This window comes from Sus scrofa, chromosome 8, assembly GCF_000003025.6.
Source record: "Sus scrofa isolate TJ Tabasco breed Duroc chromosome 8, Sscrofa11.1, whole genome shotgun sequence".
Lineage (NCBI taxonomy): Eukaryota > Metazoa > Chordata > Mammalia > Artiodactyla > Suidae > Sus > Sus scrofa.
The window spans coordinates 80,545,918-80,571,636 of record NC_010450.4 but is presented as its reverse complement, the minus strand read 5'-3'; the positions used below and the strand labels follow the sequence as shown (position 1 = coordinate 80,571,636).

General features: G+C 42.1%; 1 protein-coding gene across 4 annotated transcripts in view; it reads right to left on the bottom strand.

Moving 5' to 3' along the window:
* Window positions 1-25,719, bottom strand: part of NR3C2 (nuclear receptor subfamily 3 group C member 2) — a 365,879-nt gene that overhangs the window by 97,414 nt on the left and 242,746 nt on the right. For all 4 annotated transcript variants that reach the window (XM_021100657.1, XM_013978843.2, XM_013978840.2 and 1 more), the window contains exon 4: window positions 7,658-7,774. In XM_021100657.1, the coding sequence (XP_020956316.1) occupies window positions 7,658-7,774 (117 nt within the window). The remainder of the gene's footprint in view (window positions 1-7,657; window positions 7,775-25,719) is intronic.

Sequence of the window (25,719 nt, the reverse complement as noted above, 5' to 3'; positions counted from 1 at the left end):
CGACGGGAACTCCTCTTTGGCTCTATTCTTATCAGGAATATAGGAGTATCCATTTCTTTGAATGGTTCCCAGCATTAACCTCACTTTTCTCTTCCTTTCTCGCCTTGCTGCCTTCTCTGCAGTCTCCAAAAGAGCAACCATGAGGTCTGCCATTGCTACTGCTTCCTGTGTCTGAGGGTCTTTTTCTCTTTTCACAAGACAGGATCCATTCCAAGGGAGAAAAAAAAGGTGGATCTGGAGTTGGCCACCTTTTAAAGGCTCCGGCTCAACCAAATAAAAGTGATGGTCGGGATTAAGGAAAGCTGTAGATAGCTTGGAAAGAAACTGAAACCAGAATTAGGAGTAGCCTGTGGTTTGTGAAATTGACATTTTTAAAGCTACCGGAAGAAAGAGTCTGCTATTTTGGAGTCTTTATGAAAGGAATGTGAAAGTGGACTTGAGCCTATCTGATAAAAAATGAACTGGGTTGGGGGGGGCTTGGAAAAGAGAAAAGACAACTGTATTAGACTCCTTAGGTTGTGTTTTTCAAGTCTCTGATGATATAATAATCTTGGATTCCAAGTTCCTCAGCTGTAAGCAGGAAGACTGGAACAGAAGATCTCCTCTATATTCCATGGCCGGAATGCAGTCAAGTTGAAACACCACAAAAGGACTCATTCTTCTTCTTTTTTTAAAAATTTTATTGTATAGTTGACTTACAATGTTGTGTTAGTTTCAGGTGTACAATAAAGGGAATCAGTTATACATATGCATATATATTTGTTGTCAGATTCTTTTCCCACAGAGGTTATGACACAGTGCTGAGTAGATCTGAGGGCCACGTAGCCTTAACGCTGTGCTGAAGACACATACAATCTAAAAGACAAGTAGAGCCTCCTCTTGAGATTATTGGCCTGTAACAGCAAAGTGATGAATTCCTTTGGAAGAGGCTATGCAAAGTAGTCAAGGCTCATGGAAACAGACCCAGGCCTTTTTGAGATGTACTATTAGGGGACTATAGGGGGTGTGGCAGGCCCAACCAGGGGCCAGAAAAACTGCTGATTTCCTTTCAGTTTCTCTGTGGACATTCTCACTTCTGCTCTATTTTCCTTTGCATGCAGCCTAAAGTACAGTGGGATTGTAAGGCAAAAGGACAGTGTCTGGGAGTTCCTGTTGTGGCTCAGTAGTTAACAAATCAGACTAGAAACCATGAGGTTGTGGGTTCGATCCCTGGCCTTGCTCAGTGGGTTAAGGATCTGGCGTTGCCGTGAGCTGTGGTGTAGGTTGCAGACGCGGCTCGGATCCCACGTTGCTGTGGCTCTGGAGTAGGCTGGCAGTTACAGCTCCGATTAGACCCCTAGCCTGGGAATCTCCATATGCTGAGGGAGTGGCCCTAGAAAAGGCAAAAAGACAAAAAAAAAAAAAAAAAAAAAAAAAAAAAAAAAAGGACAGTGTCTGTGACAAGAGGTACTGTGGAAGGCTTTTATTTCTGATACAAAGAAACCTGCTCCTCTTCTTCCTTCCACTTTCAAATGGAGTGGCCTATCTGGGGACACAGTTAGGTTGACATGCTAACCAGCTGATAGGATAGGAAGAAAAATATTCTAAAATACTTTGGATTCCCAAAGTCTTTAGAAAGGGGACAGGCTAATTTTGTCCCCGAAAATGGGCTAATTTTCCCTAACAGAAAATTAGCATTTATGGGGTTGTGTCTGCCTCAACTCCCAAGAGAGGTAGCTGGAAAGAAGGTGGATAAAAACTCTGGGAAGCCCTGCTTTGCTAGGAAAACCAGAGTGAGACTGGACCATGTATAAAAAGGTTTTCATTCAAATATTTAATTTAAAAATTTTTCACTCATATATTTAATTTCATTCATATATTTAATTTAAAAAACTGCTTCACAAGTTCCTTGGTGGCCTAGTGTTTAAAGATTTGGTATTGTCACTGTTGTGTCTGGGGTGTGTCCCTGGCATGCCCAGGGACTTGCACACACCATGGTGCGGCCAAAAAAAAAAAAAAAAAAAAAAATCACATTAAAACATTAAAATTCATATTATCTATTTTAATATAACTAAATCACTTGCATTACTTTTTGCCCAAATTGAAACAAAAAGCAAGGCTTCAAAATAAATTATAAAAGAAAAATAACAATATTATGTTACCACAACTGGAGAATTTGTGAAAGTTAATTATTTAATCCACAAACCAAATGTAGTTAAATTATAACTTGAACCTAAATACTTTCATACATATTAATTTCCACTGCCCATTTTTGACTCATAACTTTCAATGACCTCAAGGTTCAAGGGCAGCTTCTTCTCTAAAAAAGTTTACCAAACTCCATATAACCTCTTCTGTATATACAGAAACCAACATCAAGATATGTGAGTTCTGTATCATGTACTGTGAACAAACCTTACTTACAGGCCATCACGGACACAAGTAAGAAGCCTGGGTGCCACAGCTGCCATTAATAGGTCACCTGGGCTATTTTTAATATGCCAATCTATCAACAGTGGACCTGTGTCATACAGCAGAGTGATGCTGGGCACGAGCTTTGGTGCCAGGAACAGAGATCTCAGTTCTAGCTCTACCACTCCCTGGCGCTGTGGCCTTGGGCCAGCTCTTTAACCTCTCTGGGCCCCCCTTGAACTCACTTCTAAAACACACAGGTTACTAGTATGTATCCACACAGTGTTACGTGGGGTTTAAAAGGGATGATATATAGCTTTCTTTGGCTTAAGCAGGATGCTTGGAACACAGAACCCTCAAAAATGCCAGTTAACCATGCTTATATCCAACAAATAACTACTGAACACCTACTTTGTGCCAGGCACTGTTCTAGTCACTGGTGATAAAGCAATGAACCAAAGAGATCAAAATCTCTCCTCTGATGGAATACATATTTTAGTAGAAAATATCTCATGATTAAATAATGCTTACCATTATTTACTATTATTGCTAAACCGCGGGTCCCAATGCCACCCAGGGGATATTTAGCAAAGTTTGTCTCAAGTGGGGGGGAAAGGGGAAGCTACTGGCCTCTAGTAGGTAGAGACCAGAGATGCTGATAAACATCCTACAACACACAGGATGGCCCCAGGACAAACATCTATTTGGCCAAAAATGTCAGCAGTGCAGAGGTTGAGAAACTGTTTTAAAGTTTATGTATGATGAAAAAATGTTCAACATCGCTGATTATAAGAGAAATGCAAATCAAAACTACCATGAGATACCACCTCACACCAGTCAGAATGGCCATCATTAAGTTCACAAATAACAAGTGCTGGAGGGGCTGTGGAGAAAAGGGAACCCTCCTGCACTGCTGGTGGGAATGTAAGCTGGTACAGCCACTATGGAGAACAGTTTGGAGATACCTTAGAGATCTATACATAGAACTTCCATATGACCCCGCAATCCCACTCTTGAGCATATATCCGGACAAAACTCTACTTAAAAGAGACATATGCACCCGCATGTTCATAGCAGCACTATTCACAATAGCCAGGACGTGGAAACAACCCAAATGTCCATCGACAGATGACTGGATTCGGAAGATGTGGTATATATACACAATGGAATACTACTCAGCCATAAAAAAGGATGACATCATGCCATTTGCAGCAACATGGATGGAACTACAGAATCTCATACTGAGTGAAATGAGCCAGAAAGACAAAGACAAATACCATATGATATCACTTATAACTGGAATCTAATATCCAGCACAAATGAACATCTCAGAAAAGAAAATCATGGACTTGGAGAAAAGACTTGTGGCTGCCTGATGAGAGGGGGAGGGAGTGGGAACTTGGGCTTATCAGACACAACTTAGAATAGATTTACAAGGAGATCCTGCTGAATAGCATTGAGAACTTTGTCTAGATACTCACGCTGCAACAGAACAAAGGGTGGGAAAAAAAAAAATAAAGGTTATGTATGGACTCAGTTAATCCCGAACACAACCCTGTGAGGTAGGAATTGTAAGTATGGCTATTTGATAATAATCAATAGTAATTATATTTAATAAAGTGTGATTATATAATACTTGTATGAGATCACTTATATGTGGAATCTAAAAAAAAGGATACAAGTGACCTTATTTGCAGAATAGAGAGAGACCCACAGAATTTGAAAAAAAACTTATGGTTACCAGAGGGGACAGGCAGGGGGTAGGGATGGACTGGGGGTTTGGGATTGGCACAGGCACACTGAGGTCTACAGAATGAGTCGCCGATGGGGGTCTGCTGTGCAGCACAGGGAACGCCACACAATATTCTGTGATAATACATATGGGAAAAGAATCTGAAAGAGAATGGATGTGTGTATAAGTGAATCACTTTGTTGTCCAGCAGAAATTATCACAACATTGTAAGTCAACTGTACTTCAATAAAACTTTAAGAAATGAAAAAAATATAACTGATATTCACAATATATATACAATTATATATCTCTTATAAATGTATGAAATTTGCAAAGTTATATAAAATTACATAGAGATACTTAGCCACATACCTCAGCAGTGTGTCTGTGTGTTTAAATTCAGATGGTAGATTTTACAGACCTGATTTAGAGTTCATTCTATAACCAACAGCTGTACCATCCATGGTGCCATTTTGATTCTACATTATTAATCTCTTCTGATCCTCACACATAACGCTTCGGAAAGTGATCTTTGGTGTCACATTGGCGCTGATTCAGATGTTAGGACGAGGAAGCTGTGCGGTACATCGGAAACTCCAGACCAGGAATCTGGAGATCCAAGATCCAGCCTCATCCTCTCACTGGCTGTGGCATCTTGGGGCAAGTGGCTTCACTTCTCTGGGCATCTGATGTTCAGCATCACCAGCACATGGGGTAATCACACCCCTCGGGTCATGTATGAACGTGCTATGGACCTACACCACGGACGCACACTGAGTGGTGCCCTGTTTCCCACTGTACCCTGACTCATTTAGTCCTCATGACAGTCTAGGAAGTAGGTATGCTGATCAATGCACGTTGAAGAGAAGGAAGCAGGGGCACAGAAAGGTGGTAACTTGCCTCTGAGGTTACAAGGTCCGGAAGCAGCAGAACAAGGTTCCCCGCCCCCTCAACCCTCCCCTCCATCCGGGGAGTGTGGCTCCAGAACCCTCCCTCTTGACCAGCGTGGGCTGCTCTGGCTGGGCTCCAGGCATCCAGGATACGCTCTCACAGGAGCAGTTCTGGTCCGCTGACCACAGGTCATCCTCCTCTTGATCCCTAAGTTGCTCTGCTCTGCATGCAGCCATGTTCCTCCCTAGTCCTGACTAGCCCGTTGGTTCATTCATCAAAGCAAAGGATAATGTCTCTCTGTTTTTTCCCCAGTTATTTTATTCCTTTTAAGTAGGTCAATTGTGTATACAATACAGCAAGCAAAATTCAAAGGCACAGAAGAATATGCAGTGACAATTAATTGTCCTTCCTCTCCTTGTCTGTCTCCCAACTACCCAGTCCTTTCCACTGAGACAACCTCCAGCACTAGTTTCTTGTATGTTTCTTCAGAAATGTTCTATACTGTATATATTCTGTTTTCAAAGTAGATACATAACTTGCAGTAAACAAAACATACTATTTTGCAACCTGCCTTCTTTCACTAAGCTGTATTTTGGAAATCAGTCCTTTATGCGTATTAATGTCTGAAGAGGATTCTGTAATTTATTTAATCAATTCTGAACAGATAAATATTTAAATTATGTCTGATATTTAACAATGCTTCAATGACTATCTTATGCAGCTATCATTTCTTACATTGCCAGAATATACTTAGGATAAATTCCTACAGCGGAATTGGCCAAAAGGTATATGCCTTTTAACATTTTACTGAAATACCTAAATCACTCTCCATAGGGATTATATCAATTTATACTTCCACCTAAAATGCACGAGATCAACACTGAGTTTCACTTTCATTTCTAAATTCATCTATGTACCATAAAAATGTTTGATCTTTGCCATTTGTAAAAAATTACATCTCACATTTTAAATTTGAGTTTCTCTTATTAGGACTAGATTGAGAATCTTTTTCTGTGTTCCAAGAACCAACTTCATTTCTTTTATTATTCTTTTATCTATGAATGTTTTATTCATATTCTGTTCATTCTCATTTTTCTAATGAGTTGGTTTCTTTTTCGTACGGAATTATAGGAGCTCTTTATCTATGTGAGAAATAAACCCTTTGTCTGTAAGTTACATACATTTCTCCCCATTTTCTTATTATTCACCTTTGAAGTAATATTTAATTCATAAGCAATGTTGACTTCCTCAATTATTTTCTCTTTGAACTTCTGGGTTTATTTCATAATTAAAAAGTATGCACAAATGAACCTTTCCACAGAAAAGAAAATCATGGACTTGGAGAATAGACTTGTGGTTGCCGAGGGGGGAGGGAGTGGGATGGATTGGGAGCTTAGGGTTAATAGATGCAGACTATTGCCTTTGGAATGGATTAGCAATGAGATCCTGCTGTGTAGCACAGGGAACTATGTCTAGTCACTTAGGATGGAGCATGATAATGTGAGAAAATAGAATGTATACATGTATGTGTAACTGGGTCACCATGCTGTACAGTAGAAAATTGACAGATCATTGTAAACCAGCTATAATGAAAAAAATAAAAATCATTATATTAAAAATAAGTATGAAATACTTCACTTGCAGAATAGTAAAATAATCCATGTTTTCTTTTAGTACTTCTGTGTTATATTTTAAAGTTTAAATCTCTGAAAGAGCAAAATTTATTTTGGAAGATGGAAAGCATTTGGATTCAACTTTCTTGTTTTCTAGATGGCTTCCCAGTTGTCACAGTAATTTCTACTGAATAATCTATCCCTTCCCCACTGATCTGAAATGCAAACTTTATTACATACAAAATTCTCATATTTTTTGAATCTATTTCTTGACTTTCTGTTGATCTGATCATCAGTAAATAAACACACAGAGTATTTTAATTACTGAAGCTGTATCATATGCTTCACTAGGTGGTAAAGCTAATTGTCCTCATTATTTATCTTTTCTAGAATTTTTCTGGCTGTTCTTTAGGAACTTAGAATCACCAAGCGGTACTTTTGTTCGGCTTATGTTACATTATAAAATGACTTGAAGGAAACTGCTGTCTTTAGGATGTTGAATCTTCCTGTCCATGGACATTGTATACTTTTGTGTTTGGTTCCAGTCTTTACCTCCCCTACTCTTTTGGTGAGTTCCTGTAACATTTTAAACATTTTTTCCCCCTATAGATCTTCCTTTATTACATTTCTTACTAGAGTCAGGGGTATATTCCTATCTGGTTAATGTTATCATATATAGGTCTTATTTTTACACAGACACCATAATAAAACCTGTTAGCTACAGTTCTATATAAAACATCATTCATTTTTGTTTTTGTTTTGTGTATGCACCCAGTTCTTGGAACCTTAGAAAACTCCCCTAGGACTTGAAAATTCCCCTAGGACTGTAGGCACATCACATACTTCTTTTTAACTCCTTCTAAGAAATACTATTCTCCTACAATGTTTTAGCATGAATACAGAACTTACTAGATTTTTAGAAATCTTTGCTTCCTTCTGGTTTCATCTGCAATTTTGAGAATACATGGAACCTGGTAGTGTTGTATCATGTATTAACAATTCCTTATTGAACTGAAAACAAAAAACTCACCTCCTAAATTCATTCCAGCTTGAAGACACTTCTGAAGTCTGCAGGCAGGACAATTCTTCCTTCGAATCTTATCAATGATGCAATCATTTCTTCCAGCACATAAATAGTTGTGTTGCCCTGAATAAAATAATTTAAAAAATTGTTAAAATAAAGACTATTCTAGTACTAACTGTATTAATATGTATAATTAGATAATTAAACTTCCTATTTCTGGCCTTGAAATCTCTTCTTCAAAAAAGTAGAAGGGAAACAAAACTTGTAAATAATATAGGCACAGGAATGGTCAGTTTAGGTTACGGATGATAAGCTTTAACACTACATTTATTTCCAACGGGTTCCCATATAAGTAGAGCTGTGCTCCCCACCGTCTGAATTTCCTGGCATGCTCCCTTTCAGGTGATGGGGCACATTTCATTCAGACATCACTCAGCACAAATCTAAACAAAGCCCTGCTGCGGCTGTTTTTGATTTTTATTTTTTAATGTATTTAATTCAAGTATCGTTGATTTGCAACGCTGTGTTAATTTCTGCTGTGCAAAGTGATTCAGTTATACTATATTCTTTTTCATACTCTTTTCCATTATGGTTTACTACAGGATATTGAATACAGAGAGTTCCCTGTGCTCTATGGTGGGACCCTGTTGTTTATCCATCCTATATAATAGTCTGTATCTGCTAATCCCAAACTCCCAACTGCTGCAGCTACTTGAGCTTCTCTGCCTGCTCTTCATTTATAAATGTGATTTCAATGGGAAAACTCAAATCATACAACTGAACTATTCATACTGCAAGCCAAACTGGCACCAAGAATTCAGATATGGAATATGCTTTGAGAGTGACCTCTACTGGCAAAATGTAAAACTGCACCCTAGCTCTATTGTTCATTGGTGTATTAAAAAAATATTTACTGAACCTCCACTAGGCACCAGGCACTCTTAGACACACTGAGGAAACAGTAATAAATAAGACCAAACTCTCTGCTCTCCCTGCCTTTCAGTAAAGGTGAGACAGTCAACAGACAAGGTAATCAGGTAAAATGTAGAAATGTTGGGCAGTAATAGGTGCTTGGGAGAAAAAAGAAGGGAAGGGACATAGAACAGGGTGGGGGCGAGGGAGGGTGCTGACATTTTAGAAAGAGCTCAAGGAAGGCCTCACCTGAAGCTGATCTTTAAACAAAGGTCTGAAGAAAGCAAAGAGGCTAACAGTGTGGACATCTTGGGGACAAACTGTCATAGGGCAGAGGGACAAGCAAATGAAGGGAGGGCAGGGATGGGGGTGGGGGGTACCAGCATGCTTAAGGAACAGCCAAGCTCAAAAGACAGAAAGAATGAGTGAACAGTAAGAGCTGAGGAGGAAAAAGAGCTAACGTGAGTCAGATCTCACAGGGCCTTCTGGATCATGTTCATGACTTTAAGTGAGATGGGAAGCCACGGGGCCTAGACGGCTTTGAGCAGAGAAATGACTTGATGTGATTTACATTTAATAGGATCACTCCAGCTTCTGTGTAGACTGCCCTGGACTAAGGTCCCAGGCAGGGAGATGGGGTAGCAGGCTGTCCCTATAACTAGGGGAAGATGGATGGAGGGTTAGGTGAGTGAGGCAGCAGTGACAGCAATGAGAAGAAGTGGTCAGATTCTAGGTGCATTCTGAAGGGGGAGCTGCTAGAATCTGCGGAGCCATCTGAGAAAAGGGGGGGAGCTCAAGAGGCACTGGGATTCTTGGGCTGAACAAATAGAAAAATTGAACTGGCATGACTAAAACGGGAGTCAGGAGGAGTATGCGGCTGATGGGGAACTACCCCAGCTCTGGCCTGGACATGCTAAGTTTGCATAAGTGTCAAGGGGGTGATTAGACTCACGGGTCTGGAGTTTAGAAGAGGCAATCAGCTCGTGCTCATTATTTTCAGCCAGGAGGCTGGATGAGATCATATGGAGACTGGAAAGGGAGGCAGTCTGAGGACTGAGTCGGGGGTCACTGAAAACATCCGGATAGAGCAAAGGGAGTCTCTCCTGATGACAGAGAGGCAGGGCACAGGCTCTAAAGCCCTCCCTTCAGCCTAGCAGCGCTAGGCTCTCTCGGTTGAGAATTACTAAGTACATTACAGCAAATACTCAATAAAAATAATGTGCATTGCCTAATGATATTAAAATAATTTAATCTAGAGCTCATTCTCGGTTACATTATGGTAAACCTTAGGAATGATGATTGCAATAAAACTACAGGGATAGAAGAGGGAAATCTATCAAAGTGAAGAAATGAAACTCCACCATTACAATAATCTAATGACTTCTTAAAGAACTGCAGGCTCTTGGGGAATATAGGTAGGTGTAGATAATTACACAAAGGCAATCAATACCCATGGTAAACACTAGAACCGATTAATATAATATTTCATGTTGCTGTGCAATATCTTAAGTTACCACTTTAAAAATAAAAACGTAAGGCCCTATTACAGCACTATTTTATTTAAGCCTCACAACAACCCTACCTTAGAGGTAAGGCAATTATTATTGCCATTGTTACCAAGAAGAAATTCATGGTAGAACTGCCACTTCCCCAAAAGGTGGAACCGGAAGCAGAATTCAGTAAGTCTGGCAATGATGCTGTACTTTGAGGCCAGAGGCTTTTCTGCACATAGCTTGTAATGTGATTTAGTGGTGGTTCAACAGGATGTTTTAAGTGCTCTTTGGAAACAATAAGCAAAGGCAAAATGTAAAACTGTACCCTATCCCTATTATTCACTGATGTATTCAAAAAATATTTGCTGAACCTCCACTAGGCACCAGGCACCATGAGACACACTGAGGAAATAGTAACAAATACGACCTAACTCCCTGCTCTCATTGCCTTTCGGTAAAGGGGAGACAGTCAAAGAATGAGGCATATTCTACTTTATCACCCAGTATTCCACTGGCAACCAGCATTATGAGCCTTTTTTTTTCATGGTGTGAAATTAAATACAAAGCCAAAGATTTTATCTACACTTCACACTCAACTGAATAAACTTTCACATCCAAAGAAATAACTAAAAGTAGCTTTAATTGATTTCAATTCAGCAAATATTTACTGGAAACCTACTATGTGTGCCAGGCCATAAAACATTTGGCTGGGGGTAGGGGCAGGCCATAGTTCTTTCTATTCCTGTGAATCTGATAAGACATGACTAAGTCCCTTAGTTGTAGGCATACAGGAAGGCATAAGAAATGGCCGCTGACTTATGCAAATACTAGAAGATTTTCTTTTCTATGTGTTTAAAAACAGACTTGTACAAGTTAAGATTGTTTTATAGGGATTTTTTTGGGCCACACCTGTGGCACAGGGAAGTTTCTGCGCCAGGGGTCAAATCTGAGCCACAGCTGTGACCTATGCCACAGCTGTAGCAATGCCAGATCCTTAACCCATTGGCCTGAGCTTGGCAGTGACTCAAGCTGCTGCAGAGACAACATGGGATCCCTGACCCCTGTGCCACAGCATGTGTTTCTCTAAAGATTTTTAAAAATTGAGCACCATTCAAAAACCTATGTTACTGTTAATACCTGCAAAAAAATTCCTGCCTGGTATAATATCTGAAATAGTGCAGCTGGTTTCTACCAACCAGTGTGGTCCCAGCCACCAATTCATCTTTCACAAGCAGGACGGGAGGCTTGTAAGGGACAGCTGCAGGGATATCACACTAGTTTTAAGATGATTCTCCGTCATTTATAGTTTTAGCTGTGTAAACGTTAAAGATTTGAATTGCACCTACACAAACAGTTAATATGTTCTATCCTTAAGGGGTAAGCGATGATTTTCTATGTTGAAAAATTAAAATAACAGCCACCAAAAACACCCATAATGAAAACAAGGGAATGCATTTAGAAGACAAAACTTTTGATCAATTCTTTTTTTTTTTTTTAAATACTATGTTCTCCTAGGATAAAAGAGCTAATCCAGAATAAGTCACACCCCAGGTCTTCAAGGGCAAGTGATTTTCTACTGTAACGCTAACACAGAGCAGACACGCAGAATGCTGGGGACCTTTGAACGACAAGCTAACAAACTCATTTGATTCAGTGACTGAAGAAATTCTTGCTGACAGGATGTGAAGTCCTGAGCTGAATTCTATAAACATTCATCTGAAGGTGAAGCTCTACGTAGGCAAAGTGGAAGCAGAGGACACGCCTAACATTCCACTGGAAAGTTCTCCAAGAGGGCCTCCAGGCAAGTTAAAGCTATATGGTGGTCAGAACACAGAGCCTCGGGAACAATCCCATGGATAAAAAATGGCCGTGGCAAAGACAACAAAGACGTATTCGGATCACACGTCCACTGAGGGGAGAATTCCAGTTCTAAAAGTGGCAGAATAGCTTGAATTAGATAAACCTACAGAGAACAATAAAAAAACATCCACGGGAGTTCCCATCGTGGCTCAGCAATAATAAACCTAATATCCACAAGGATGTAGGTTTGATTCCTGGCCTTGCTCAGTGGGTTAAGGATCTGGTGCTGCCGTGAGCTGTGGTGTAGGTCACAGATGTGGCTCGGATCCTGTGTTGCTGTGGCTGGGGCGTAGGCTGGCAGCTGCCGCTCCAACTTGACCCGTAGCCTGGGAACTTCCCTATGCTATGGATATGGTCCTAAAAAGACAAAACAAACAAACAAACAAGAAACAAGCAAAAAAAAAAAAAAATTCACTGAAGGGGAGAAAAAGCGATGCGAAGGCATTGGGGAGCCACCAAAAGCAAGCAGAAGCTGGAGGATAACCGACTCTTGACAAAAGAGAATCATCCTAGACATGACTCATGTTTGAATGGCTTTTTCCCTGAGGGCCTTGGACTCTTACTCCATTTGGTGGAGGTTGGAGAGAAACCAAGCAAAATCCTCAGTCCTGTTGGCCGGAGAAAGCAGAGAACAGACTCTGGGACTCTCGGAACAGCGAACAATAGGAGGAGGATATTTATTCTGGAAAGGAGGGTATTTTGAGGGGTGGACAAATTAACTGCCCTCAAATGTGAGGCTGACCTCTGCCCCCAGCATGAGACTCCAATCAGTCCAGGCGGGAAACAATTTAAGGTTTGAAAGAGCTGGGCAGGCATTTCAGCTACTACTCATCACCGTGGACACAGAGTTTGAATCCTACTAAATTAGAAGGACTCAATAAATACATTGGGCTTTCTACTAAAATTCCAGAAGGTCCCTGCCTTAGGAGGACCACTGTATTCCAGGACTGAGACATTCACCTTAGGGTGAAAGGCACCACCAAAACAGACCTACCCTAAAAAAGCAGAAAGCAAAGGCCCTATAAGGTCAAAGTGACCTGTCTGTAATATAAATGACTCAAGTTCAACATTCTCCAGAGAATTCTAATAGAATCTGGAGTCTCCAGAATGTCTAGAATAATAATTACCAGGGAAAAAAAGAAGAATGCAAGCCAAAGTCGATAAAAAAATTAATTGGCAGGAACAAACTCACAAATGACCCAGAGGTTGAAATTACCGTTTTGCCAGGTACGGGGAACAGATACTTAGGGGCAAGCAGACTGAGGACCAAGACCCTTGCAGCAAAGAAAAAGAGGTTTTGGGATTTAAAATGAGTTCCCTGACCGTGAGTTAAGTCCATTCAGCAAAGATGTTTAAAGCAAGATATAGAGAGGCAAAACACGGTCCATTCTTTCTGAGACTTTATGTTCTATGGAGTAGGATAATTCAAATGCTTAAGAAAAATCATATGGTGAAGGAAGCCAGACAAAGACAAATACCTTACTTATATGTAGATTCCCCCAGTCTCTCCTAAATCCTACTGCTGTTCAATATTTTCTCCCCAATTTCAGGCTCTCTTGGTTCAGCTTCTAAATTATGAGGACTGAACTCTTGCTTACTATTCATGACCTCAGACACGTTTCTCAACCTTTCTATCCATCAGTTTCCTCATTTAAAAGAACTTTTTTTTTTTTTTTTTTTTTTCCTCTTTACAGCTGTACCAGAGGCATGTGGAAGTTCCCAGGCCAGGACTGAACCTGAGCCACAGCAGTGATAACGCAGAGTCTTTAACCACTAGGCCACCAGGGAAGTCCTCCATCACCTCTTTTTTTTCCTTTTTTCTTTTTAGGACTGCATATGCAGCACAGGGAGGTTCCCAGGGAAGGGGCCAAATCAGAGCTACAGCTACCAGTCTATGCCACAGCCACAGCAAGGTGGGATCCAAGCTGCATCTGTGACCTACACCACAGCTCACGGCAACGCCGGATCCTTAACCCATTGAGCGAGGTCAGAGATCAAACACGCAACCTCATGGATACTAGTCGGGTTCATTACTGCTGAGCCACAATGGGAACTCCCATTACCTCTTTTCTGGCTTCAGGAGCAAGTCCTATTTCTGCTCTTATTTGGCTCCATTAATTTCATATTCGGTGGTATCTAGGTATATGCACGCATAGATATTAAGTCTCCAGCAATGTTCTGTGCCTCTACCTACATCATCTAGAAAATACTCTCCCTTCTTTTCTCCCACGTGGCAGCTAAGGCATAAGCATGGCTGACAATAAAATTACTTTATTTTATCAAGTAAAATACTAAAGTTCTCAGGTCGAATTAGATATGGAAAGAACCAGGTACTAGAAGCCGTAAAACCATGGTGAACACCTAAAACTACCTTTTAGAAACTCTAAAGAAAGACACACGGAGAAGGAGGTGGTTGATCTTGATCTTATGAGCAGGCATTTAACCAGGCAGGAAATTAAAGGGATTTCAGATTGAACAGAATGCCCCAAATTCTACATCTTGAAAAAAATGACTTTTCTTATGATACTGAACACTGCCATTTGGTCCTGCTTAGCATCCTCCCAGCAAAGCTGTGCCTGGGACCCCAGAATGAGCACCCCCAAAGGGGTTCACTTCTGGCCCCCTCCCCATGTTTCGTCCCAGTGGAGGGTGCCCCACTTCAGGCCTCACTCCATCCTTTACTCACTCTGCCTTGACTAGTAAGTCTGAGAAGAATAATCTGACTTGAGTGCCTCAGCACCAATCTTGTCCTCCTGGGGGAAAACTCCCTCAGGGAGCAGGTACAGCCACCAGCTGTGTTTGTGTTGGCGGGGGGTGGGGAGGGGTGCCTTGATCCAGCACTACCTATAGCTGTATCTAATTCTGGGGCTCAGGGCCCAGGCCCCTCCCTTTTTGGTTTTTACCATTAAGCCTTATCCTTCAACTTAATTACCAAAAAAAAAAAAAAAAAAAGTTGCTATTTTATCTTGCATCCACCATCCCTTTGTTTTAGTTCTCTGTTTGCTCAGAATCCAGGTGGGGAAATGCAGTGCTAACTCACAGATCCCTTAGAGATGCTGAGAAGACCCCAGGAGAGGACCTGAGACCCAGAATTCAACAGGGACAGAAGCCCAGCGGGCTCCCACGTGCAAATCCTGCAACTGGGGGATCCTCTGGTTTCCTCTATCCACCTCCCTGGGATCTTGCTTCACAATTCCTGACTCCCCAGACCTGCAGCCTGGCAAAAGGCAGGGGATGCAGAGGATGTGATCACTGTGGGAATCCAAATCTTAGGATGCAATCCTCTTGGTGACAGTTAAGACAGATTTTAAGCCCTTTTCTGTTGCTGTTTTTGTTTCCCTTTTAAAAAACAATCCGTCAAAGAAATTTTACCCAAGAATCCTGTTTTCCTTTAAGACCTTATTTTCATGCATACTGTGTTATGTGAAATGTGATTCTCTCTTTCACACCTTGAAGCTACCAGAGAATTTCAAAGGGACAGTGGCATAAAATAGTTCAATATTTATCACTATCTGAATGATTCATCGCTCAATAATTGGTTATACACCCAAAGACATTAACAAATCAGATGGCTTTATCGTGACTGTTCATTAAAACAGGGGAACTCAGCCCTTTAGCAGTAAACCAAACTTAAGAGTCCTTTTCACTTAGCTACCTCTGCTGGATGCTGGAGAATAACCAGATCTTAGGTACAATGTAAGTTTCCCTTTTAAAAAAAAATGTCATTCATTTTCAGCAGGAGAAAGGAAATTTCACCAAATTCCTTTGACAATGAACTTTTTGCTTACATCTCTTTTTCATTTTTGGAGGTCCATTTGTTGTCCTGCTGGAGGATTTCTTTTTCTTTTTCTTTCTTTCTTTCTTTTTTTTTTTTTTTTAAAGCAGTTGACAACAGCCCAGCAACAGCAGCCTGTGTTTGCAGACACTATTTTGGGCTACATCACATGGCACTTACATAACCCTGTTTAACTGCTCTTGAACTGGTTTGAACAACCTGGGAAACAGATTAAGGCAGTCCCAGTAAATTCCCCCATTGCAGATTCTGATGGGCGCTTTCCCATCCTCCCCCCCCCCCCCATCTTCTAATGTTGCCTGGTAAGAGGGTGTCCAATCAGAACTGGTTATTCATGGTCAGAGCCAGCTAAAACATTTGATAATTAACTTCCTCTGCTCAGTTGAAACCAGTCCGGTCTGCTCTTAATAAACCAATGAACAATGATCCCCTGCTGCTGAGGTTTATGAGTGAGGCTGGATTAACAGGCTTTAAACTGCCGAGGGGCGGGGGGAATAAGTCACTTGAGAAGTAAGTATAGGTTGCCTTTGCCACCTTTAAACACAGATCTTTTGAAGTTATGATTTTAGGATTCGAAGATTTTCATTTAGAAGTTGGATTGGACCTATTTATTCCCTGGGGTGTTTTAAGAGTTCTTCCCACGTGGGTAAGCACAAAATTCCCAGATAAACATTCCTCTCAGTGTGAAAGGTGTTAGTTTTTCATTAAAAAAAAATATATATATATATATGTATATATATATATATATATAAAACTTCTAATTATCATGACTTCAATTTTAGGCATGCTGTATATTTTAAGGAAAGATAATCAAAGGAAAAAAGCCAAGTGCCGTAAGCCTTTAACCTTGAGAAACATTTCTTATGTGTAATAAGTTATCGACGGGGATCAAGGAACATTTTTTAAGGAGGAGTGACTTACATCCTACACATTCAATAGGAGGAATTTAACATAGCTGTACTTGACTATGCAAAAACATCTGTTATCTAGATAAACTAATAAGTTATTCAGGGCAGTGGGCAGAGAACTAACATTTGTTGAATTCCTATTACATAACAGGTGCTTTACCAATCATAGAATTTAATCCTTAATTTAAAAATTCTATGGGGGGTGCTGTATGAGATGGGTCATACTATCCCAACTTTGTCAATGAAGACACAGAGAGGTTCAATCACATGGCTAGGCTTAGCTGGGTTGCATACTTGGAGCTTTTTCATTAGAGCACTTACACTTTCTATGGCTTCAGATGCATTAGAAGTATGCTTCAAATATGTATATCTATGGGGTAATATGGAAAAGAAGCAGAATCTTTGCAGTGAAAAACATTTAGGCTGCCATATAATGAATACATCTTACACGAAAACATCAGGAACCACTCTAACACGTGGAAAAGGAAACTGCATGAATGGATGCCTACCCACAAGTCCAAGCCTCAAATGCAACACGATAGGATGGCAGACTTTTGTGCCACCTAACTCACCTCCTTCTGATGGATCCACATGTACCTCTAAGCCCCAGACCTCGAAGCAGACACGTGCACTGCCCCACAGGACTGAAAAATCCTGGGCGCTGAGTTTTTCATGATCCGATTTTATCCATTTTTGCCCAAGATCTTTTTTTCTTTTTCTTTTTTTTTTTTTTTTTTTTTTTTGTCTTTCTGCCTTTTCCAGGGCTGCTCTCATGGTATATGGAGATTCCCAGGCCAGGGGTCCAATCGGAGCTGTAGCCACCAGCCTACGCCAGAACCACAGCAACTCGGGATCCAAACCTCGCCTGCAACCTACACCACAGCTCACGGCAACGCCGGATCATTAACCCACTGAGCAAGGGCAGGGATCAAACCTGCCACCTTATGGTTCCTAGTCGGATTCGTTAACCACTGCGCCACCTCGGGAACTCCCCAAGATCTTAAAAGTAGAAAGGCGACCTGGGCAGACAGAAGGGACTCTTGTTCAGCCACTCTGGCCTCAAACTACTTAAGATCTGAAGGTCTCAACACAGCTCAAGAGGTCATTATGTGGCATCTCGGGGTCAGACTGGTTTCCAAATACCCTTAGAACTTGAAACCCAGATGAGCGCGAACGGGTGAGAAAGAGGACAAATGCATCAAAAATCTACTAACAATCTAAATTGTTCCAATCTAAATTATTCCAAGATAATGACATGATGGATAGGAGTTTGTTTTGCTCACACCCCCACACACATTACATACATGAGACCTGTTAGGTGTATAATAATTCAGCACAGGCACATGGTACAGAATTCAAGAGGCACTGGCAAGGTGCCTCTTGCCAGTGACAAGGTCCTCTGTCCTTCCTCTATCTGCCAGCCCAGTCCCCAGCCCTAGAGGCCCCATTCTCTGCCCTAGAGGCTACTGCTATTACCAATGTCTCTGTACCCTTCCAGAGGTTTTCTAGGACATACACTTTTTTTTTAAACCTTCACAATCATAATTTTTTTACATTATTTTTATGTAATGATTTTTTACATTATTTTTATATAATGATTTTTATTTTTTTCCATTACAGCTGGTTTACAGTGTTCTGTCAATTTTCTACTGTACAGCATGGTGACCCAGTTATACATACATGTATACTTTCTTTTTCCTCACCTTACCATGCTCCATCATAAGTGACTAGACAGAGTTCCCTGTGCTACACAGCAGGATCTCATTGCTAATCCATTCCAAAGGCAACAGTCTGCTTGTATTAACCCCAAATTCCCAGTCCATTCCACTCCCTCTCCCTTCCGCTTGGCAATCACAAGTCTATTCTCCAAGTCCATGATTTTCTTTTCTGGGATACAAGCTTTTTCACCACAGTAAATCTGTTTTGTTTGTTAAGTTTGGCACTACAAATTCATTGCCTGCCTACTCTTTTATTAATGAAATCAACAAATAATTATTGAATGGTTATTATCCTAGTCGCTGGGATCAGAGCAGGGGCAGAGAAGTCTCTGTCCATGGAGGAGTCAGACATGGCCCTGTGTGGGAGATGGGGTCCTAAATGCATCAAACCTTGGGACCAGAACAGCACCCGGCCAGAGAAAGGGCAAAGGGACTACTTAAGTCCAGGGGTTCAGATGACTCAGAGGAGATAAGAGATACAGTTTCCAATTAACCATCTGCATCTCTGCTACCCACTAGCCCCAAACATGTTTTTTCCATATCTCAATAGCTTCAATATCTAGTCATTAGCCAAATGAGAACAGCTGAAGCCATTTTCTTTTCTTTCTTTCCTTTCTCTTTATTTTTTTTAAGGGTTGTACCTGTGGTATATGGAAATTAGGGGTTGAACTGGAGCTGCAGCTGCTGGCCTACACCACAGCCATAGCAACATCAAATCCGAACTGCATCTGTGACCTACAGGGCAGCCTGTAGCAACACCAGATCCTTAGCCCACTGAGCAAGGGCAGGGACTGAACCCACATCCTCACAGACACTAGTCAGGGTTAACACTGAGCCACAATAGGAACTCCCAGTTGAAGCCATCTTAATTCTTTTTTTTCTCATCCTCTACACCAATATCCTACATCTTTCTGATTTTCTAACTCAAAGTTGTTGACTTCCGTTTCCTAGGTCCCATCATTGTCTCAAAGAAATAGATAATGCATATGCTTGAGATAAAAATGGCAGCCTCTGAATTAGCGCCGAGCTTGCCAAAGCAGAAGAAATATTTTACTTTTTAACATTCTACACTGGCCAGTCCCCCTTGATCTAATTATTTCCAATAGTAAGGACTTACTTTTAGTATTTTTGCACCAAAACTCTTGTGTTGATGAGTAAAAAGCGGTATAAGACATAAACTGCATATACTAGAACTTTGTCTAAGGTGACTTTACCACTTGAAGATTAGAATCAGATGAGAGAGGGTGGAGGGGAAAGGAACAGTGGGAAAATGGTTCCATGAAATAAGCTGTTGTCTGAGAATAAGAAAGGCAGGAGTAGGTGAGGGACCAGATTCTAGGTGTGGGGAGTAGCCACGAAAATATGGCAGCATGACATGGAAATGAAGAGGACTAATGTTTGTTGAGTGTCTACTACGCTCTAAGCAACTGGGCTTGGAAAGTTACATTCTCGTCATATTTAATGTTTCTGGTAACCTTTTGGTTAGGTAGTGGTCTCATGTCCTGGACTAGGAAGTAAGTCAAGCAGCTGTCCGTGGTACTGCACATGGCCAGTGGTGATGCCAGGATTCAAACTCAGGTCTCCCCAAAGCCCATGCTTACCTTGCAAGTCACTTACACAGAAGCAATCCTGAAATCTTAACGTGTGCAACAGTATCTCATTCTTGCTTTCCAAGAAAGCTTTGTACTTACACATGTTAACTTTGTACCTTTCTTCATTTGACTAAATTGCTTAGAATCAAAGAATTTTCCATTTAGATTTTAAAAATGTATGTGCTTAATTCAGGCAAACTATTTTTAAAAAATTTTTAAAACGGAAGTATAGTTGGTTTGGCAAACTCATGTTAAATGGCTCAGGTTTAACTTTTCCAACTAACTACTTTACAAAATAGGGATTCCTGAAGTGCCCTGGCAGCCTAGCAGTTAAAGGACTCAGTGTTGTTACTGTCGTGGCCCAGGTCACTGCAGTGGAGTGGGTTCAATCCCTGGCCTGGGAACTTTTGTATGTTGTGGGTGCAGCCAATAAATAAATAAATAAAATAAACCACAAAACAAAAGAAAACAAAAACATGGGAGTGTCCTAATTTATGGGTAAATAAACTGAAGTTTTAAAGAAGAAAAAAAAAGAATTTTCCATTTAGGAAACACCTTAGTCCTTATTTACAGCCAAAATTCAGAATAAGAAAAGTTCCTGCTATAGTTCCTAATGTAGTAATGGGGTTTGGGGTCAGAGACATGTGGGCTGCATCCAGACTTTGTCACTTACCAGCTGTGTGACAGTGAGCAAGCCATTTAGTTTTGTATTTTCTCACCCATAAATTTAGAGTGACAAAACTTATCTCACGGGGGATTATCAAGAATATATGGCAGCATATTTTAAAAGCATAGCATCATGCCTGAACAAAGCTTTGGGTTTTCTTCAAGGTCATGCCCTTAGGGATGGAGAGGAGGCAGTGGTGCACTGTTCCTGGAGCCCACAGCTGGGTCTCACCTGGTCTCCCTACTCCCTGACTGTGAGAGCCGGGCTTTGTCAGCCTCATGAAGACTTAGTCTCGCCATCTGTACAGTGGAGGCAAGAATGGTGCCTCTCCCCCGGGGCCGTGGTTACCTCTGTCCAGGCCAATCTTGACTTTAGGCAGGAAAGATCTAGTCCCTCTATTCTAAACCTGGCACCTCTGTGTTAAGCCACTCTTCTACGAATTATGCTGGTATTTAAGCTTTGCTTTCTATTACCTGGGCTTATGCCTCCTTCCCCTGTGTCCCACTGCTTGCTCTGGAGCCTGCGTGGTATCGCCAGCTCTTACACCCTGGCTCTCTCTGAAGTCCAGCCCAAGCTGGGGGCTCTGATGCTTGCCTTTCTTTCTCGAGAGCCCACCTGTCTCCTCCTGTACCCAAAGACCGTCAAGGTGTCCCACCCAGACCATGGGGGCTTTTGAACGCTGCCTTCTGGGCTGTGTGTTCTCACGGCACCTGTGTCCACACCCTAGCACTGTCCCACCTTTGAGGAGCAGGTCCAAGTTTACAGCCCAGGCCTTTCCATTTTGCCCTGTTATAACCTTAGCTAATTTCCTGAGATATATTTACTTTCTCTAATTCCTGTTACCATTTCTCTTATTCATACAGACACATATAGAAATATAGAATAACATCTAGTTTATCTACAATGATACTGTGTCTTTTTTTTTTTTTTTTTCTCAAAAGCAAGTATTTGTCATGAGGAACATACCAGAGTGCTCTACTGGATCACTAAGAGTGTACACAGACTTATGAGCTGATGCTCTAACTATCAGTGCAGTCACTTGTAAATGACAGAGACTTAGCTGTCTTAGTGGCCTAAGTACCTGGAAACCAGTTATGCCTTTTTAGCTCAGTCAGAGAACGTACCCAGGCTTGGGATGGTTGTCCCAGTCCTTCGCTCTCTGGGCTCTCCTCTGCCCCTCCAGGACTCCCAACTCTAGGTGTTTTCAAGCCTTAGGTCCTGGGATGATCCTGCCAAAGCCTAAAGGTTCTGAACACGTGCCAGGTCTGCATCCCGCCCCCGCCCCCAATCTTCAAATGTGGGCCTCTGAGTTTGCTCAGAGCTTTGAAGGGCTGCATACTGTTCTCTCTCTGGACAAGAGTTTCTCAGGCCTGAGTTTTCCCACCATGCCTCCTAAGTCAGCCAAGGCCTCTCTGTTCCACGTCCTCTTCTCCTGGGAGGAGGGTCTATGGTGGGTCAGGGTCAGCTTCTAGGGGGGTGGTCCCTTTGTACTGGCAGACAGTGAAGGTGGCCGTACAGAGGCTGCTGTGGTGGGATCCCTGACTACCTTCTTTCTTTCTTTTTTCTTTTTTTGCTTTTTAGGGCTGTACCTGTGGCATATGGAGGTATCTGGGCTGGGGGTCGAATCAGAGTGCAGCTGCCAGCCTACACCACAGCCACAGCAACAACGGATCTGAGCCGCGTCTGTGACCTACACCACAGCTCAAGTCAACGCCGGATCCTTAACCCACTGAGCAAGGCCAGAGACCGAACCTGCATCCTCATGGTTACCAGTTGGATTTGTTTCCACTGCACCACAATGGGAACTCCCCTGACTTTCTAAGATCCTCTCCAGCAGGGGCTGGACCCAAGCCCAGGGCACTGTAACAAGGTAATTTGCACCCGCATTTGTCAGCATCCCTATGCCTGCTACTAACGGGAGGAAAGGAACTGGGGTCCGAGGCAGGGTGGGGCCTTGGCCCCCCATCCGAGCTGCCTTCCCAGTCACCTGACATTGCTGCTGAGCCCTGACAAGCCCCCCAGTTTACCCCCGCATTCTACAACGTGGCTGAAGCTCCACAAACCATGGGTAACTCCAGTGTGCCAACCGTCTACCCGGATGCTTATTTCCAAGCCCTGGCCCTCTGCTCTGTGGTCTCTGAGGCATCTCACCAGCCATTCACCTGGACTGTGCCCAGGGACTGTCCACCCCTCTGACTCGTGGCCTTATTCCCGTCTGTCCTCAGTATTCTCTGAGGACAGTGCTGTGCTGTGGGAATGAAGAAACCCTAAGCTGCAACAAATGCAAGGCAATCAGAATGTGGTTTTTTCCTTTTGTTCTGTTTTCTGGCTGTGCCCATGGCATATGGAAGTTCCCAGGCCAGGGATCAAACCTGTATGTATCACAGCAGCCACACAAGCCGCTGCAGTGACAACACTGGATCCTTGACCTGCTTGACCAGGGAATTCCCACCCTGTGGGTTGTTGAGCCTTTTCTCTCTACAGGTACAACAAGCGATCCCTAGGTTAAATGTTTTCTTGTATAAGTTCCTCTGCAATGTCTGTACATCACCAACACGCTGGTTGTCCCGGGTCAGTTACAGCCTTTCTAAATCCCTTCTCTTAGCTGTAAAAGGTAGAGCTGGGACGAGATGATCTTTGATTCTATGGCCCTGAGAAGAGGAAGTGCTGGGGGAGAGATATTAGAGCCATCACTAGAATGGACAGGCAGTGAAGAGGGCAACAGAGCCGCACCCTGTGGGCTGTGTAGCTGGCAAAGCCGAAGAGGAGCAAACTGCTAAAGACAGGAGAGGGAGCTGCAATCAGTGTGCTGAGCCCACAGAAGGGTCTTAGAATTGCAAATTGGTTAAAAGCATTCTGAAGCAGTCACTATGGCCTTTGATGTGAAAGGCAGTCAGAGATAAGGGAAATTACTTTTTGGAAAGTAACTTCTAAGGAAAGTACTCCAGGAGATTTAAAAAAAAAAAAGAAAGAAAGAAAAAGAAACACAAGATTGTGGATATATGTGTACAGATATCTATTCACATATATATTTGAAGTAACTCCAACAGGGTTGCAAGTTAAAAAGGGATCACCCTATCACACTGCAATCTTTTTTTTTCTTTCTTTCTTTCTTTTTTTTTCTTCTCCTTTTGGCTTTTTTAGGGCGGTACCCACAGCATGTGGAAGTTCCCAGGCTAGGGGTCAAATAGGAGCTACAGCTTCTGGCCTATACCACAGGCACAGCAATTCAGGATCCAAGCTGCATCTGCGACCTACACCACAGTTGATGGCAATGCTGGATTCCCGACCCACTGTGAGAGGCCAGGGTATTCCATGATTAAGGAAATACAGAAATGGAAGGTTCTATCCTCCCCCCCATCGCCTCTGCTCACTGAAGTCTCAGAAGTTTTTAAGGAGGCTCTTTGTTTATGTATTTATATATATACAAATATATTTTCGTGTATCTTATGTTACAATTACAGAATTGATAAAAAGGCTTGGGGAAAAGTCAGGAAATAGTATTTTAAGCCAAAGAAAAATCAGAGATTGTTATACTTGATAAGCTGTGGCTTCGCCAGAAGAATAATAAAGAAAGAGGTACTCAGCCGTTAACACCTTACATCAAGTTCTGTGCAGTAACGTGCCTCTATGAAGCAGGATGGGGATAAACAAAATACAGCTTGTAGGCCAAAAACAGCCTCGTTTCTCCCAGCTCTGAATTCCATCTGCCAGCATAAGGTGGATGGCAGTCACCAAATACCAGCCATGTGCATGAAGCTAGACTGATTCAATCAACCATTATTTAAAAAATGGAATTTGTAGGAATGTTTAAGCAAAGGAGGCTGTGACATTATCTTCCGCCCCATTCTTCCTCCTTTTCTGGAGACTAAGGTCAAAAGACTTTCACACCCTTTCTACATGGGTCTGAGGGCCCAACAAACCCTCGACTTTCCCTGATACCTTCCCTGACCTTGGACAGATCCAGCCCCTCTCTCTGGAACACCCTCAAAATGCTGCATTTCAACCTCAGAGATCCAGCCAATGCTGGCTGGCTGAGAACTATTAGGAGTTGGGCGCTATAGCACCGTGTTACCTTAATGAAGATTTGCAAGAAACCATACACTATTAAGTGTACTCCCATGTTGTTCTTATTGCCCTGGCTAAATTCTTACTGGTACGTAGCGCTTTCTTCCCTACCTGAAGGTTGGGTGCACATCAGTTCTTCATAGGTGTGTCAGAACACCTTCAAGGAGGGGGCCTGTCTATGTCTCAGTAGAGCCCCATGTGCCTGGTGCAAGGTAAGGGTTACACATGCGTGGCTTTGGCAGTTTCACCCTTACTCTTAGAAGGAGAGCGCACCCCTCTCCTTTAGCAACAGGCTGGGACCTGGGGCAGAAATGCCACCAACTTCTCAGCTGATGCATGAACACTGAGCCTGGAACTATAGTTTCCTCCCAAACCTCGCAATGCCCAGGCTGGCAAAGCAGTAGGAGTCAATGGTTAAATTCTGCCCTAGAGGACTCATTTGTTTTGGTATCACCATGTAACAAGGCAAATATACTCAGGGGGCCAAGAAAATACCTGAAAACGAATAAGAAGTTCACCTGAATGAAAAGGAAAACATTTTTAAGAAGTACACTTCAACTATTTTTAGTGGTCTGTGACATGACGAATTAAAAATGAGGAGTTCCCATTGTGGCTCAGTGGTTAACGAATCCGACTAGGAACCATGAGGTTGCAGATTCGATCCCTGGCCTTGCTCAGTGGGTTAAGGATCTGGCGTTGCCGTGAGCTGTGGTGTAGGTCACAGATATTGCTCGAATCTGGCGTTGCTATGGCTGTGGTATAGACTGGCGGCTACAACTCTGATTTGACCCCTAGCCTGGAAACCTCCATATGCCACAGGTGTGGTCCTAAAAAGATGAAAAAAATTTTTTAAATTATCTTTATTTATAAAAAAAAAAGAACTGCCAAGGAACAACTGCCAACAAAACATGCAATGTCAGAAACATATTTCTTTTTATCCATTCTATTTTACATACATGGCACCATATGACTACAATACTAGAACACAACTACCAGTATGTTAACAAACTGTGGATCCAGTAGCTAAATCAAGATTATTAACCCCTGCAAGAAATTC